General features: G+C 47.3%; 3 protein-coding genes across 3 annotated transcripts; 2 read left to right on the forward strand and 1 right to left on the reverse strand.

The window, feature by feature from the left end:
- Positions 1 to 650: 650 nt before the first annotated feature.
- Positions 651 to 5,949, forward strand: donson (DNA replication fork stabilization factor DONSON). The gene is made up of 11 exons (XM_084004225.1): positions 651 to 1,180; positions 2,741 to 2,821; positions 2,979 to 3,179; positions 3,268 to 3,522; positions 3,604 to 3,706; positions 4,223 to 4,313; positions 4,404 to 4,553; positions 4,651 to 4,849; positions 5,214 to 5,283; positions 5,374 to 5,504; positions 5,602 to 5,949. The coding sequence occupies exons 1-11, from the start codon at positions 740 to 742 to the stop codon at positions 5,740 to 5,742; spliced, it is 1,863 nt and encodes a 620-aa protein (XP_083860351.1). The 5' UTR covers positions 651 to 739; the 3' UTR covers positions 5,743 to 5,949.
- A 327-nt stretch (positions 5,950 to 6,276) lies between these two features.
- LOC311009822 (adenosine receptor A1-like) lies at positions 6,277 to 7,532 on the reverse strand (the record flags this gene model as incomplete). The annotated part of the gene is made up of 3 exons (XM_084004234.1): positions 6,277 to 6,886; positions 6,957 to 7,276; positions 7,353 to 7,532. 3 exons carry the CDS (start codon positions 7,530 to 7,532, stop codon positions 6,277 to 6,279), a joined length of 1,110 nt encoding a protein of 369 aa, XP_083860360.1.
- Positions 7,533 to 9,563: 2,031 nt separating this feature from the next.
- Positions 9,564 to 16,076, forward strand: gtf3c3 (general transcription factor IIIC, polypeptide 3). The gene is made up of 19 exons (XM_084004709.1): positions 9,564 to 9,835; positions 10,622 to 10,697; positions 11,145 to 11,488; positions 11,557 to 11,680; positions 11,756 to 11,947; positions 12,037 to 12,202; positions 12,284 to 12,431; positions 12,506 to 12,677; positions 12,985 to 13,079; positions 13,167 to 13,338; positions 13,430 to 13,632; positions 13,897 to 13,998; positions 14,091 to 14,217; positions 14,301 to 14,526; positions 14,608 to 14,662; positions 14,774 to 14,909; positions 15,173 to 15,297; positions 15,694 to 15,846; positions 15,952 to 16,076. Exons 1-19 carry the CDS (start codon positions 9,743 to 9,745, stop codon positions 16,072 to 16,074), a joined length of 2,832 nt encoding a protein of 943 aa, XP_083860835.1. The 5' UTR covers positions 9,564 to 9,742; the 3' UTR covers positions 16,075 to 16,076.
- Positions 16,077 to 17,410: the final 1,334 nt, after the last annotated feature.

A 17,410-nucleotide genomic window follows, 5' to 3' on the forward strand; every position in this document is an offset into this window, starting at 1 on the left:
GACACAGGGACAGAGGTGGTGATGGCAGTGAGAGGTGAGAGATGGGGGCAGTGGGAGAAAAACACCATGACAGACAACACACTCATGTTTCTATATCTATTTCTGTTTCACACATACTGCCAAACCTATCAATAAACTGATTTTTAAAAGTTTGTAAAGTTACAAATATACACACAAGACCAAAAAAAAAGCATAAACCTAATTCATAATAACAAATGTGATAACTTATCAGCCACACATATTAGACATATTATTAGACATACATTATATTAGACATAATAGAGCTCAACCTGAAATTATTTGTTAAAGTTGTTTTGGAGAGGTTGTCTTTTCTGGTTGTATGTTTTCTTTTTATGTATTTTTGTTTTATTGTATTTGTTTTATCAAATAATTCAGAATACATTCAATTGAGGTCATCATTATCAATATTCAAATATAACTTTTATTACAGTAATACTTACCAAATAATTTAATTCAAATAAATCAAATTCAAAGCGATTGTTAGTTATTGTCAAAATAATAAAAATGTGATGTCGTCTTTTCCCATTTCGAAAGTGAGAACGGTGGCCTAATTTCCGTGTTTTCATCTGAAAAAAACGCACCACGAGACTACGTCACCACGCTGCGCGCCAATTTCGTACTGTGCGGAAGGCGCAACAACAAGACAGTAGCGGGTCCGGTGTTCTGACGGTTTTTTCGTTGATTTTCGGCACTTTTTGAGAAACTATCACGCTTCAATATGTCCCAACAGGCCGGATATTCGCCCAGTTTCAAACGGCCGGCTGAAATAATGCGAATGAGGAGGAAAAGGACGCGAAGCGACGCCAGCGTCTTCTCCAGCCCGAGCGGCCACGGCTCCGCTGGCAGTCCCGGACAAAGCGACTCTCCGCCGGCATGCGTCCGGCCTTTCTCCCCGGGGCCGCTCTTCAACCCCCAGAGTCGCTCCGGAGGCGGGACAAAACGCAGGAACCCGTTCGCAAATATTGAGAATATTTACAGCCCCAAAAAGAAATTTATCATATATAACGACGAAGGAAATGCCGAAGCTGCGGACAGTTCGCCCAAAACCAAGAAGTTGACGGAAATGGAGGGAGACGAGGACATGTCAACAAAGAGTTTAAGTTTCAGTGCCAGCTTGACTGAGGCAGAAAAACAGGAACGCCGACACATTCCCACCAAGGTTGGTTTATGACACCTGTTCCCAAAAGTAGCTTATATAGAACCCTTCTACGCTGTAGCTAAAATTACTGTTTTTCTCAATGGAGTCTGGTGTGTAAAGAAACAAAAGTGGGTTTTGCTCTGTAACAAAAGGCCTGTCTCTATCGGGTTCTTCCTAATAATGTCAAATGTTGAGAACAAGCACTTGTGATTTTGTGTGCTGATTGTTTTTACCACAAAAAGCATTGATATAGCCTCTGCATGCTAACCTGCATGCTATGGGGACACTTAAATCAGATCTATGGCCCCTAACAACATCTGGGGCTCCTGATGAGTCCGTGGATGGCACCAGGAGGAACCCAGGGCCCACTGCACCTGCACCAGGAGGAACCCAGGACCCACTACACCAGGACCCACTGCACCAGGATGAACCCAGGACCCACTGTACCAGGATGAACCCAGGACCCACTGCACCAGGAGGAACCCAGGACCCACTATACCAGGACCCACTGTACCAGGAGGAACCCAGGACCCACTGTACCAGGAGGAACCCAGGACCCACTGCACCAGGAGGAACCCAGGACCCACTACACCAGGACCCACTGTACCAGGAGGAACCCAGGACCCACTACACCAGGACCCACTGTACCAGGAGGAACCCAGGACCCACTACACCAGGACCCGTTGTACTAGGAGGAACCCAGGACCCACTGTACCAGGAGGAACCCAGGACCCACTACACCAGGAGGAACCCAGGGCCCACTACACCAGGAGGAACCCAGGGCCCACTACACCAGGAGGAACCCAGGGCCCACTACACCAGGAGGAACCCAGGGCCCACTACACCAGGACCCACTGCACCAGGAGGAACCCAGGACCCACTACACCAGGACCCACTGCACCAGGAGGAACCCAGGTCCCACTGCACCAGGAGGAACCCAGGACCCACTACACCAGGACCCACTGTACCAGGAGGAACCCAGGACCCACTACACCAGGACCCGTTGTACTAGGAGGAACCCAGGACCCACTGTACCAGGAGGAACCCAGGACCCACTACACCAGGAGGAACCCAGGGCCCACTACACCAGGAGGAACCCAGGACCCACTACACCAGGAGGAACCCAGGGCCCACTACACCAGGAGGAACCCAGGGCCCACTACACCAGGAGGAACCCAGGGCCCACTACACCAGGAGGAACCCAGGGCCCACTACACCAGGACCCAATGCACCAGGAGGAACCCAGGACCCACTGCACCAGGAGGAACCCAGGGCCCACTACACCAGGACCCACTGTAGCAGGAGGAACCCAGGACCCACTGCCTTCTAGAAGATGGATGGTTTCCATACCTCTGCACTTACTGGAGGCACAGGACTCCTTTTTATGTATCATTAGACAGATGTGTCTCAGATCATAGGACTACAGTGGATTTGGTTTGGAGTCCTGCAGCAACAGGGGCCCGGCTTTGACCCAGTTCAGCTTGGGTTCTTCCTCCCACAGTCCAAAGACAAGCAGGCTCGTTCATTGAGGTGACGTACTGTCCATTTGAATGTCTTCCCCGTTTCTGTCTCCTGCTGTAGAAGTGTCTCACCTTCTCTGAAGACGACTCTCTGTTTGAAGAGGATGACGAGGAGGAAGAAGTTAAAAGTCCACTGCTGAAGGTTTGATTTTATCACATATAAAAATACACAATAAATTGATTGTGGTGACATTTCATGATGAGGAGTAATATTTGTTTCCATGTTTTGCTGCCTTTGTAATCATGTTTTGAGGGTTATCGGGATAATATCATGAATAAAATCCCCATCTCTCCCCCAGAGTCCCCAGACCATCGCCCCCGCCTCCATAGCTCCCCCCGTCTGCACGGAGTATCCAGCCGACTGGAGCCTGAAGACCCGCCTCCTCTTCACCTCCCCGCTCACCCTGTCGTGGGCGGAGCACCCGAAAGCCCAGGAGGAGGCTTTGGGTCTCGGTCAGCACTGCAGAGCTCAGTTTAGCGCTCTGCCACACAGTCTTCAGGTAGGCACTAATAATTAATAATTCGGGTGTAAATGAAGGTGATTTTAAAAGGTGCATGTACAGAGATGGTCCCCGTCCCCCCCTGCAGGATCCCAGGTCCTGCTCCGAGCTTCGTTGTGCCTTCCAGCAGAGCCTGGTGTACTGGCAGCACCCCTCCCTGCCCTGGATCCCTCTGTTCCCCAGGATCAACGCCGAGAGGAACTTCACCGGAAGGAGCGCCCCCTGGGCGCAAGACCGAGCCCTGCAGCAGAGTCTCATGAGCGAATGGTCCGTCAGTCTGTCGTCTCTCTACAGTTTGTTGAAGGCCAGGCTGTGTCCTTACTTCTATCTCTGCTCCTATCAGGTAGGTGTCTGTGGAGTCGTGCATCATTTTCACAGCAGGATTATTATAGTGTGCTTCATCTCATCTGTTTGTGTTGGTCAGTTCACAGTGTTGTTCAGGGCAGCAGGTCTGGGCGGATCCAGCAGCATCACTGCCTCCATCTCCCCGACAACCAGGGGGCTCAGAGAGGCCATGAAGGCTGAAGGTGCGTCACGGCATGCATTTGTTATTGGAGGTGTTTTAGCACCATCTAGTGGATGGTCGGTGGTACTACAGTCCATGTGAAGTCAGTCGCAAGCAGAATAACTGTATTTATCGAAGTCAAAAAGCTCTTAATAGGCTCCAGCAGGGTTTTCATACATGCCAACATTTGGGGCAAAATGTATATAATTAATATTTATTATTTATATAACATATTGTATTAGGCCACAGCCTTATTAGAATCTGAACCACAGTAAAACACATTTAATCTCGTGTATATCATGTCATATTTTTCAAAGATAATAATCCACTTATATTAATAAATTTGACCCAGACAAACTATCAATATAAGAGGTTTCTACTGTATTCTACAAAGAATGATAAACATTACAGCAACACTGAAAAATGTAATAACATGTTGTTTTATATCTCTCTACTGCTGCTACTAAATATAGTCCTGTAGTCCTGGTCTGCATCCTCTTTAGACCGTCGTCATTAATGATGAACATTACTTGTCCAGGTATCGAGTTCAGTCTCCCTCTGGTGGAGGAGAGGGGGAAGAGCAGGGAGCAACAGAAGCAGCAGGAGGGAGATGAGGAGGAGGAGGAGAAGTAAGTGTGGCGTTTTCACCACTACAACACCTCAACACAGTCAAATGGGTCAAATCTGATTTATTGAATGGATGCTCATTTAAATTGTAGGTGTTGTGAGCTGAAGGAGGCTGAGGACGCTCCAGGAAAGGGAGGAGGGAAGGACGGGTACAACGATGACGACGACGGTGGCTTCACCTGGCTGGAGGAGATGGGCATCCAGGACAAAATCAAGAAGCCGGACAGCATCTCCATACAACTGTATCCTCCTCCCTAGCTCAACTAGTTCCATATCATGCATTCACACACCAACACACACAGTTCACAGCCTGTTGAAGCTCCTTGACCGCCGGCGCAGTCGTAAGGAGGGTCCGACCGTGTCTCTGGACCACAAGCCGGAGTCCGTTGTGTGCGTGGAGGGGTCGCACACCTTCACCCTCATCAACTTCCTCATCAACTGTAAGGGTCTGGTGGCTGCAGCAGGCTCCCAGGCTGGTCTACCCCCGACCCTGCTGGCTCCCAGCGCCTTCCGAGGGGCTACGATGCAAACGCTGAAGGTACGGCCTAAACACTGGGGCAGCATGAATATAAAAACATGTGGGAATGTAATGGATTAATAGGTGACAGGACATGAAACTCCACATTAGTTTAGTATGAATTAAATATACAAAAATAAGAAAGTAAAACGGTAATCTGATACTTGAGTTTCATGCTTAACCAGATATCTTGTTTTTGTAAAACAGCGCCCCCACTGCTCATTAGTAACCGTTCAGGTGGAGAGTGGTACTGCAACAGGGAAACTTAGAGAAGCAAAAACACACTAAATGATGATGCATTCAGATGTGGTTCTGTGAGGGGAAGCTGCTAAAATGAGGAAGACACCACTGTTTCTGTAGAAATGTATCCGATTGTGTTTTTCAGGCCCGTAGCGTGAATGTGAAGAGTCAAATTGGTTCAACCTACCAGAACATCAGCAGTCTGGAGATCCTGGGTACAAAATCCTTCTCTTTTTTTTTTCTTATCAAGTAGCTAGAAATGTATTCCGTCATTATTGGATGTTGAATTATTCTCCCTCCTTCAGGGCCGATCCTCCCCTCGTCCCTCCACGCTATCACGAGCCTCCTCCGGCCCGCACAGAAAGGAAACTTCTCAGCGGCTCTTTACACGCACACGCCTACCGCCGTCATGAACACACGCGGCGCCAAGCAACAGGTGAGACGCCCATATTAGGCTTGTCTACATGTCACAAAGCTGTTCAGACGGGACGTTCCAGATAGGCTCTTCCCTTAAACTCTCTGTGCGTTTGCAGGGCGCCGTCGGCCCGGTGGACTTGTCCGGTTGTGGTCTCCGTCCTGCTTCCATCCAGCAGCTCCAGCAGCCCTCCAACCTGGGTAAGACGGCTCTGAATCACATCAACATGAACAACTACAGCTACAGCTGGAGGAGCTGATGGAGCCACTTCACCGACACACCCTTTTTCTATTTAAATGCCCGTTCAGACATGTTTCCATGTCTCACAATGTACTTTTAATCCCCTTTCTTCTAGAGATGTGCTCTTGTATTGATTTGTATGAAATGAAAATGTTTTCTTATTGGTTTTTAATCAAATGATGCACTGAGGATTTCCAGACCAAAATGTGGAGTAAATAAATACCTTCTCTGGAATTTTAATAAGCTTTGGTGAATTTTTAAAGCGGCCTTATGATGCTAATTCAGCTCTATATCCACTAGAGTAGCTTTGCATGATTCAAAGTTAGAAACAAGTCCTCATTTGTCCTAAACCGGCCCTTTCTGCAGACCCTCAGTCCCCCCTTCTTTTCAGCCCACTTTCTTCTGATTGGCCAACATCGAGCACGTCGAGGGGGCGGGTCTGTGACTCAGGAGTCTTAAAGTACAGTACATAAAGTATCTAAAGTGTATGTAATACAGGCTACATTGATTTGTCCCATGTGGAACCCGAGCCTCAGCAGAAAGGGGTCGCCCCCTACTGGCGTTTTGGCCTCCCGCTCCACACGTCCCTCCACATCCCTATCAGAGTGCGTCGGAAGGACCTCATCCTGTAGGCATACAGGATCGGGTTGAGGGCCGAGTTGGCGTGGGAGAGCAAGATGGCCGCCAGCGTGAAGGACATGGGCACCTTGCACCGGGGGCAGAGCAGCAGGACACAGTTGATGAGGTGGATGGGCATCCAGCACACCATGAAGAGGAATAGCACCAGGAAGAGGGAGGTGGCCTTGCGCATCTCCTGGCGAGTACGGATGTTGGATTTGGCCTCGTTGGACTCTCCTGGAGGGGGGTCAAAGGCGATCCTGGTTCCTGGCTTGAAGACGGCGGTCGTCTCCGTTCCAATCAGAGACCCGACGCTAGACTCTCCCAGACTTCCCCTTCCCGTGGCTCCCCCAGCGGCAGAACTCCCGGTGCTCCCCGCCGTCCTCGTCACCCTGGCGACGGTGATGCGTCGGAGCTGGCGCCGCACGGTGAGGAAGATGTGGCCGTAGATGACGAACATGGCCACTAGGGGCACCAGAAGGCAGCAGAAGAAGTTGAAGTAAACCATGTAGCTCATGTCCACCACACACGTGAAGATGCAGTAGCTGCTGGGAGACATGACACATAACTATATATACACATAGAAATAGAATCATAGAGTGGACTTACTCTTACTCGGAGTCTGCTGGCTGACTTTGTGGGTCCATGAGGGGCACGGAGCCTGTGATGCCCCCCAGGCTCCAGGTGACCAGCAGAGCCAGCTGGGCGTTCCTGGGACTCATGACCCGCTGGTACTGGAAGGGCAGGAGGATGGCCATGTAGCGCTCCGCGGCTACCGCTAACAGACTCAGGATGGAGCTCTGGGTGAGCACCATCAGGATGCTGAGCATCACCAGGCAGAGGGGCATGTTGTGGCGGGGTCGCCCCAGGTCCGTCAGCAGGGCGCAGGGGATGGCCACCAGGCCCACCAGGATGTCCGCCACCGCCAGCGACACCTTCAGGGTCAACACACACAATCAGACCTTCAGACGTCACCCCCACCCCCACCTTTTCAGGTGCGAGGAGCCTCACCAGGAAGTAGTTGGTGACGGTGCGGAGTTTCTTGTTGCGCGTGACCGCCAGGCAGACCAGGAAGTTTCCCACGATGGCCAGCGTGGCGATGAGGAGCTCGGTGGCGATGTAGAAACCTCGGAAACGGGGCTGGAAGCCGTACGGCATCTCCGCCGCGCAGCTGCCGGGAGTGGCGTTCATGATGGAAGGCCTGGTTAAAAAGAGAAGACGTTCTAAACGTAGATTATCTTTATCTGAGGAGGATGAGGAGAAGGGATGAAAGGAGGAAGGCTGGTTGTTATGAAGTGGCTCCACGGCCTTTGTGCCGACCAACTGAGCAGAAAATCGTTCCTGATAAGAGACAAAAACAATGTGTTCACTATTTGCACACACTGATAGTGAGTTAAAAGTGCTGTTAGTTGCCGTGCCGGCGGGATAATGGATGGTTCGCAAGTGAACCGTTTCAAATCTTTATTTCCTCTTCAGGTAAAAAAACAAACACCTCTTCTTCACAATCACCACAGTTTCTGACATGAGACAACATCAGTGTGAGCCTGAACGCCACACGGACACTTCAGGGAACATCACCTGTGTGAGAGCGTCCCCCTCTTCTTCCTCCTCACTTCTTCACCTCTTCCTCCTCCTCACTTCTTCACCTCCTCTTCCTCCTCACTTCTTCACCTCCTCTTCCTCCTCTTTATTTCCTCTTACGACTTCACCATGTCTTCATTTTTCACCTCCTCCTCTTACTTCTTCATCTCCTCACCATCCTCTTACTTCCTCACCTCCTCATTCTCCCCCTCTTACTTCCTCACCTCCTTATCCGCTTACTTCATCACCTCCTCCTCTTACTTCCTCACCTCCTCTTACTTCCTCCCCTCCTCATCCTCTTACTTCCTCACCTCCTCATCCTCCCCCTCTTACTTCCTCACCTCCTCATCCTCTTAGTTCCTCCCCTCCTCATCCTCCCCCTCTTACTTCCTCACCTCCTCATCCCCCCCCCCCCTCTCATTCCTCACCTCCTCATCCTCTTAGTTCCTCCCCTCCTCATCCCCCCCCCCCCCCCCCCCCCCTCTTACTTCCTCACCTCCTCATCAACCCTCCCTTCCTTCTTCACATTCTCCCCCTAATAAAATGTAGTGTGACCCACCTTTGGGTCCCTGGGAATGACTACGCTAGCTGCTGCTGAGTGTTTTCTGGAAAGGTCGAGGATAAAGTCAGCTGATTGGACGACGGAGACTGTCATAAACAGTTCAGTTTGTCTGTGCGTGATGTTTTTTAAAAAATGAAAACAATCCTATCAGGTAAAAAAGATACACTGCACAATTTGCTGTTGGGGGAAAAAAAAAGGTTATAAATGTTTTCACAATACTCGGCATATTGCAAAAATGTTTAAAATCACAAGAATATAAGGTGGGGCTTCTAGAAAGTTGTTGTTGGGTGAAGTAGGTCAGGTTTGGGTTCTGATGTGTACTCACCTGCGCGACAGGTTTCAGGTGCAGTCATCACAAAGTCCAGCAGGTCCAGGCGGTCCAGGACACTAACAGCAAGTGAGGTCGGTGGAGGGAGGAGAGGCGTCAGAGTCCACCGGGTTGAAACCACACCTCTCCTCCTGTTCCCTCTCTTCCTTACATAGGAAGTAAAAACAAAAAAATACACAGAATACGTCAAACACAAGTCTGGTGAATGAATGCTGTTCTGGATCTGGGGGGGGGGAGTGGAAAAGCAGATATGCTTTGACGTAAGTCTCCAGCCTGTTCACAACAAAACAAATACGTGTTAAACGTTCAGTCGTGCACGCTTGAGTTGCACTTCGATGGGATGAAATGCTTTCTGATATTCCTGCAGGGAACAATGAACGAGGACGCCAAACACTTTGTGCAAAGAATTGAATAAGAAACAATTCACCACATGAATTAGAAGTTATCTATAAAGAAAAGAAAATATAAGGTAGTGTGATTATAACACAATGATATACTGTATTATAAGATCATATTTAATGATTTTATGTGAAAGTCATTTTTGGTATATGTATTTCAGTAATTCCTCAACTTTCAGAGTATCTATATAACCATAGATTGTAGATTAATGGCTAATATGTTATTCAGGTAAAAACATGTTGGCTTAGTCTGAGATGAAGTGTACTTGCATACGTTTACCGCTAGAGGGCGTCAAAGCCCTTCCGTGTTCTGACTTCACACCACCCCGGAAGTTTTTGCAGGTCACGTGACTGCAGTTCAACATGCCGGATTCGTGTTTACTTGTCAGCTCTCCGCAGTAAATAGTAGCTCTCGCTTCAAAAGTTTGTAGTTTGGTTCCGATAGAGCCCGATATGAGAGGTTTCGTTTGAAGAAGCCGACCTTGTGACGTCGGCCCGCTCGAGCCGCAGACAGCAGCGTTAGCAGACAGACATGTCTGGCTTCAGCGCCGAGCTGATAGACTACTTGGAGGGCAGGATAACTTTCGAGGAGTTTGACCAGCGGAGAGATGAGCGGAAAACCAAGGTAAGCCACACGGCGTGGGGACCCGATTGAGGACGCTGACCCGGTGGAACCGCAAGGCTCGGAGGCTGAGCTAAGTTAGCTTAGCTGTGTTAGCATAGCATAGCTTTGTTTATGTATTATGTTATTTATTTATGTACGTGTAAAACTTTATAATAAAAAAATAAATGACCTGTCAAATAATTATAATAATATTGTAATGTATTATATACATAAATACACCCCATAATTCCTTGTGGTAGCAATACTAACGGTTCTGAAAAGTGAACCGGCGTCCTCTCTGCTGGCCACCAGGGGGCGTCTCCTCTCTGATTGCATATAAATGGCCTCATTCAAGTCTTTTTCAATCCAGCATGATGTTCATTTAGTACAATATGGTCCATATTCAAACAGACCAGAAAGCAGGGGATGCTTTAGGGGCGGGGCTTACCTGCTGATTGAGTCCTCCACAGTCCAAATATAGTCACTTCCTTCCTTCATATGCATAAGTTGTCACCATGACAACGTCTATACTGTCCATGTGATGAATATGAGTGGATAGGCACAACCATTTAGTTTCACTTGATTTTCATTTATTTCAATGAAAGGAAAAAACAAGAATAAACAATTAAATGCACAGTAAATATAGCAAACTCAATAAACAAATTCCCATTAACAGAATTAAATATCACCCATCTGAAAAAAGGTAAGAAGAATTCACTCATATGTTCTACCGCTTCTCCATTACTCAAACAAATAACTCAATATATATCTTATTCACTTTTGTGGACGTTTTGTTTCCTCTCTCAGGAGTCCGAGGTCGCTGCTGAAGATGTGGGCGACGACGCTCAGCCCTCTACCTCCGCCCGGACCCCAGGGACCATCGGTAAAACCGCCTCCCTCATCTGAGATATGCATATTTGCTGGTTTCCTTTGTCACATATGTTAATAAACTGAAGAATAATATTCCACTTATATAAATACATTTGGTTTCTACTGTACTTTTAACATATATAAACATTACATTAACAGTTGAACACTTAATAGTAGATATTAGAGGTGTTATTTTATGTCCATGGCTGATTCTACTTAATGCAGCTGATGAGGTGTTAGTAATAATTTCTTTAATTATTAAAAGGGACTCATCTTTTTTTTTGGCAGCCTGGACACAAAGAGGTTTAGAGAATTGATGCATAAAATAATTATATTGTATTTATTATTAATAATTTATGTACGTATTATTATTTTATTGTGTTTGTTTTTATTATCTCTTATTATTATTGTTAATATTAATATTCCACTACTTAATGCTGATGATGACATGGTTTGACAGAAGAAGGAGTCAGCCCGGGGGTCCAGCAAGCCTTCGCCTCCATGCTGGGCGAAACACCTGAACCACCGTCTTCAGAAGAGCAGGAGGAGGAAGAGGAGGACAGCTTGAGCTACGTCGACGATGAGGACGATGTGGACTACAAGGCGGGGGAGGAAGGGGAGGCGGGGAAGCCGGAGGTGGAGGCGGAGGCGGAGGAGCCGGAGAAGAGGCGGCGGCGCCGGGGGAAAGGAAGGCGGAGGAGGAATAGGAGGGCGCTGGAGGAAGAGGAGGACGAGGATTTGTCGGTGGGCGAGGTGTTTGCGCTGGAGATGGAGCTGAACCGAGAAAACAAGAAGATGATGAAGGTGAGGAGCGTTGTCGGTGTGTTTATCCAAGACCAGGAAAGCCAGTTAGTGACCTTGTGTTCGTCCAGGAGCGGCGCCATCGCAGCAAGCTGCCCCGAGCTCTCCGAGGCCTGATGGGAGAAGCTAACATCCGCTACGCCCGAGGAGAGAAAGAGGACGCCATCTTGATGTGTATGGAGATCATAAGACAAGGTACGTACTGTAACGACTCCTGTGTGTGTTTTTGGAGTTCTACATTCCATTTACTGACATGAATCTCCCGTCCAGCTCCTTTGGCCTACGAGCCTTTCTCCACGCTGGCTATGATCTACGAGGACGGCGAAGACATGGACAAGGCGCTGCAGTTTGGACTCATCGCCGCCCACCTGAACCCCTCCGACTGCGAGGAGTGGATCCGACTGGCGGAGCTGTCTCTGGAGCAGGACAACATCCGGCAGGCCATCGTCTGCTACTCAAAAGGTCAGCTCACGTCACCACATTTTTACTCTGCTGTCTTGAATTGGGGGGAAAAACAATTCTTAATATCTGTAATATGAATATCCACCCAGCCATAAAGTACGACCCCACCAACGTGCGCTACGTGTGGGAGCGCTCCACCCTCCACATGCGCCTCGGCGAGCACAAACAGTGCATGGACGGCTACCGCAGGATCCTGTCACTGCTGCCGCTGGAGGACGGGGAGCACTTCATGCAGCTCTCCAAGGACATGGCCAAGTACAGTAGACCCAGACCAGATCCCACAAACGCAGGAGACCATGAATGAAATGTGACAACGTCCGTGTGTGTCCTGTTTAGGAGTTACTACGAGAGTAATGACCTGCCCTCGGCTCTGGGTGTGATAGAGGACGCTCTGGCGCGACACCCCAGCCTGGTCAGCGACGACTTCATCAACATGGCAGCTGAGCTCTATATCGCCAACCGCCAGTACAGCAAGGCTCTGCAGGTGAGACGCCTTTGTGTTGGTGCAGTGAAGAGAAACGGGGCTCCAGACTCAAATCCTCTGCGTGTGTTTCCAAGGTCTTGGTCCAGTTTGCAGGCGTCGTGTTGGTGAAGGATGAATCCAAAACGGAGGGCGAGGGACGAGGAGAGGAAGAGAAAGTGGCAGAGGAGACGACGGAGGAACAAGACGAGAAGAATGAAGAAGTCACGAAGTCAAAGGCTGTCGAGGAAACGGCTGTAGGAGAGAACGGTGAGCAAATATTTCCCTTCTCTATAACATTTATATCTGTAGTACACATTTGAGCCACACGAGGCAATTAGAACCACCTTGAAACATTAGAGTACATTTAGTTTTTTTTTACTGATGAGAGGAGCCTGTTAACTAAATGCATTTATTTGGCTTGTTTTATCTATTCAAGATCATATTTTTTTCCTATTATTATTATTATCATTATTATTATTAAGTGCTGTGTGGTGGATCTCATTCATGCTGATGTGAACGATGACGGGAAGGGGTTTTTGTTTATATGTTTATATGTCTGTGTCTCCGGGTGAAGTTAAGGACGTACAGGTACCAGACAGTGTCCCGGTGGACCTCAAGGCCAAGCTCATGGTTTGCCTCATACACCTGCATGTCGACCCGCCCCTCGAGGTAAACGGAGCTTACATCGTGGCACGAGTTCATCGTTAAGATATCGATTTTCTAAACGGTTCTGAACTCGTCTCCACCCCCACACAGGGACTCGTGTCATCGCTGATGCAGCAGAGTGCGGAGGAGATCGGGGACCTGTACTTGGATGTGAGTGAAGCCTACCTGGAGGAGGGCCAGTACATGACGGCTCTGCCTCTGCTGTCGGCCCTCGTCATATCCGAGAAGTACAACCTGGCCGTCGTCTGGCTCCGACACGCAGGTGAGGCCGGCAGAAAGTCATATTCCATTATTCCTAATGTGTTATGTGTCCTGTAAACATCATACTCTGTTCCATAACGTCTCCTGTGCAGAGTGTCTGAAGGCGCTTGGCCACATGGAGGTGGCGGCACAGAGCTACACTAAGGTGGTGCAGATGGCCCCTCAGCACCTGGAGGCCCGGCTCTCCCTGTCCACCCTGCAGCAGCAGCTGGGCCGGCCGGAGTGCGCCCTCAGGGCCCTGGAGTCCATGTACGACAGCGAGACCCTGGCTCAGGACTCGTCGGCCGCACAGAAGGCAAGAGGATGTGTGTTTTTACAGGAGTAAAGCAGGAGTTAGATCACCTAGGTAGCATGTATATGAATAAGAGAGGACCCAAGATAGAGACTTGTGGGACGCCACAGAATAGAATAATCAAATCCAAGGTAAATTCCAAATTATTAGCTATTAGTAAACATTGTCATGTACTACATCAACTCATTACATCCAGCTAGGAGCGTCTGCAGATGAATTCCATGTTATAATCCACTCAATTTCGTCACGTATATGCCGCGGTTGCAGGAGTTGAAGCTGCTGCTGCATCGCTCCACGCTGCTCAAGACTCAGGGACAAACCCAGGACTATCTGGACGCCATGATCACCATGATCTCCATGCTACTTAAGGTAACTCATGGATGCGGAACGGCGCGTGTCGACGTAAACAAACACTTTACAGGGCGGTTGCTTTTATTTTTTTTATTTTTATTTTTTCTCAGGTGGCCATGCAGCGAGCGAAGGTGTGCATGCGTAATGTCACCAAGTCAGGCAAGACTCACCTGAGACTGGTGAAGGCCGTGCTGCCTGAGATCGCTGACCACGAAGCTGCCTATCTGGACAACACTTGTGAGGATGAGCACATACAGCGTTCATAAGATATTTATGTGTCATTCATAGCAACACTGATGTCTCCATCTCCTCCCCGGCAGGTAAGACCAACGTTCTGTCCAAAGAAGACTGGTGGCAGCTGCTGGTGAGCTGCGCGCTGACGCTGTCCGAGGTGCAGCGCTACGAGGAGACAGAGCTCCTGGTGGAGTCCGCCATGGAGTTCTACTCCTTCTACGACAACAAGCCCAGGAGGAAGGAGATGGAGTGCTTCGGCCTGTCCGCCACCATCCTCGACCACAACTACTACAAGGCCTACAACTACATCAGGTGGCGGACCGCTCCATCACTTCTTCACGTTCTTCACTTCTTCTTTTTTTGGAAAAAGCTAATTTTTTTTCTCGTCAACAGATTGATGCTAATGGAAAATGTGCATCTGCCTCAGCTGTGGAATATTTTCAACCAGGTCTGCTTTGGTGCAAAAATGTGTCTTTTTATACTTTTTTCATCCCCTTAAATCTTTGAAGACCAAACAAATGAGACGTTTTGTTTCGTATTCCCACCCCCCCCCCCCCAGCTGACGATAACCTCCCAACACCAGCGTCACCATCGCTTCTGTCTGCGTCTGCTTTTAAAATACCCGGACAACCACGCCTTGTGCGTCCTGTGTGGACACAACGCCATGGTGTCGGGAAGCTTCAAACACGCTCTGGGTAACAAATTCATGTTTTTATAGTCAAAGCGCCACCTACTGACAACAGGAGGACACAGGAGGTGGTTCAAAATGAGCAATAAATCATTTCCACTGCCATCTAATTCAAAAGTGCAGTTTTTCATGGTTCAGTAATACAGGCTTGACATTCATTCAGATCCAAGTTCAGCTGAAAAACAGGATTCTTTAACCGTTGTTGTCCCCAGGCTCCCGTTGGTTTCTTCCTTATCTTTACGACTACATTTGCATTTCCTTTGTCTTTAGGCCAGTACGTCCAGGCCTTCCAGACTCACCCAAAGAACCCTCTCCACAGCCTTTGTGTGGGTCTCACCTTCTTCCACATGGCGTCTCAGAAGTACGTCGCCAAACGCCACACGCTGGTCCTGCAGGTATGCGTTTGCAATGGCAAAATTTTTTTTTTTTAATTAATAAATAATTTTGTGCTCATTGAAATGCAAGAGATGTACTGGAACAATCAGTCAAAGAACATTTCAAATATAGTGTACAATGTGCCTAAAGAACGCCGTGTTTGGTGTTAATCAGTGTGTTGTTGCTTTAAAAGAGTTATTTAAATAGAGAGGTCCCGCCCCTTCCTGTGTCCCCATTGGACCTTAATTTGTAAAAAAAAAAAAAATACCATAATCAAATATGTATTTAATCCTGTTTGAATTGTACCATTAATTTCACATCTGATGTTTTCTCAATTTAAGAGATCACATTAAGTTTCAGTGTCGTCGTGAACTACAGGGGCGGGACTTAGCCTCTCCATCCGTGGTGTGTTTCAGGGTTTCTCCTTCCTGTGGCGGTACATGGAGCTGCGTGGCATCTGTCAGGAGAGCATGTACAACCTGGGCAGAGCGCTGCACCAGATAGGCCTCACACATTTGGCCATACATTACTACCAGGAGGCACTCTCACTGCCTGCTCAGACACTGGAGGTGTGTATACGTACAGCACATTACATTACATTGATGAATGCATCTAAATCCACAGCTGTTTTCCTACATCCGTCTCCTCATCCTTTCACTTTGTGCTTCCCGCAGGGGATCCCTGATGATCAGGTGGATCTGAAGAGGGAGATCGCTTTCAACCTCTCGCTCATCTACCAGGCCAGCGGCAACATGGAGATGGCCCACCAGCTCATCAAAACACACTGCATTGTTTGAAGCATGCATGTTCAACTCTTTGCCTTGTGAAAAAATAGGTTTCATTATTTTTCTTCAATAGGATTAAATTTAATTTGTATCATTTGTACATTTGCTACTGTATAAATTCAATTTTATAAACCTGTCATAAATATCCATTATGTAAAGATGGTATTAGTTTTGTTAATAAAACCTTTTCAGGTCCAAGACTCTAAGATGTTGATATGTGGAAAGTCTTTTGTTCTCGCTGGGATTAAGGCAGTCGGATTAATTGCTAAATCCCTCCCTCCCATCCCAACAGTCTGCTTCCATCATGTTTCCTCTCCGGGTCACGGCAAGCCGACACAAGGTCAATGGGAGGAGCAGTCTAAATATTCATCAGTTTTTACAGCTTTTCTAAAGTTTGAGGATGAATCGGTACTTTTTGCAGCCAGTAGGTGATTAATTGTGTAAGAATTCATTAATGAATCACTATCATTGATGAATAGTATTTTGGAGGCTGAGATTCTTCCACATTGGTGAATTTCACTATGCTTGCTTTTTTGGCGGGGTCAGAGGTAACTCACTTTGTTTTATGATCTACTGTTTTAGAGGGGCAATCAAGTCCATATAGACCAAGATTTATTAGGACATCTATAGCCTGGATTTACACCATATTTTACGAACATCATTAAAATGCATAATAACCTCTACACATTTAGAGTATGAGTTTGTATTTCTGTCGTATACACACATACTGTTAGCTAATATACCACAATTCAATATATCAATAGCACTTTTTGCTGAATATCTGCAAATGACTTTAATTAATAAGATTGTATCTCATGAATGCAGATGGTTAAACTGAAATTAATTGGATAAAGACTTTTCTAATATCTATCTATCTATATTTAATATTGTCTGTATTTATTTTGAAAGGTGGAAAAATGTTTTTATTTTGTAATAATTGCTTATGTTTTTAATTTATATAAAAAATATATCTATTATATTTGTATAAATATATTCACTTCATTTTATGTTTCATGTTTTGAAAGAAGAATAAAAGTACTAACCTGGCTAACTAACTAACTAGCTAGCTAACTAGCTTTAGGGCAACCTAGCAAACTGAAAACAGTTAAATGTCCATTCTACTTCTATTCTATTTCTATATAGGCTTTGCCCCGCCCCTTTCCGGTGGATCTTTTTCGGGAAAAATCTACAGTAGCCCACAGCGGGAGACAAAGCATTTTGATATGATTTTTGTCATTTTTAAAGATTATTTTACAAGGGGTGGGACTTAAACTCTATGGCGGGGGCTCGTCGTTGTCTAGCGACCGTTACTAGCTCCCGAACCTGATTTTGGAAAACCAGCACCAGA

The sequence above is a fragment of the Eutrigla gurnardus genome, assembly GCF_963514095.1.
Source record: "Eutrigla gurnardus genome assembly, chromosome: 24".
Lineage (NCBI taxonomy): Eukaryota > Metazoa > Chordata > Actinopteri > Perciformes > Triglidae > Eutrigla > Eutrigla gurnardus.

What these genes read in the sequence shown, in the direction of transcription:
- gtf3c3 (XM_084004709.1), top strand. Translation starts at nt 9,743, where the DNA reads ATGTCTGGCTTCAGCGCCGAGCTGATAGACTACTTGGAGGGCAGGATA. An exon ending in CATCGTCTGCTACTCAAAAG is followed by an intron (nt 11,948 to 12,036) that starts GTCAGCTCACGT and finishes ATATCCACCCAG; the next exon opens with CCATAAAGTACGACCCCACC. An exon ending in CTCTCCAAGGACATGGCCAA is followed by an intron (nt 12,203 to 12,283) that starts GTACAGTAGACC and finishes TGTCCTGTTTAG; the next exon opens with GAGTTACTACGAGAGTAATG.
- donson (XM_084004225.1), top strand. Translation starts at nt 740, where the DNA reads ATGTCCCAACAGGCCGGATATTCGCCCAGTTTCAAACGGCCGGCTGAA. An exon ending in GCCGACACATTCCCACCAAG is followed by an intron (nt 1,181 to 2,740) that starts GTTGGTTTATGA and finishes CTCCTGCTGTAG; the next exon opens with AAGTGTCTCACCTTCTCTGA. An exon ending in CTACGATGCAAACGCTGAAG is followed by an intron (nt 4,850 to 5,213) that starts GTACGGCCTAAA and finishes TGTGTTTTTCAG; the next exon opens with GCCCGTAGCGTGAATGTGAA.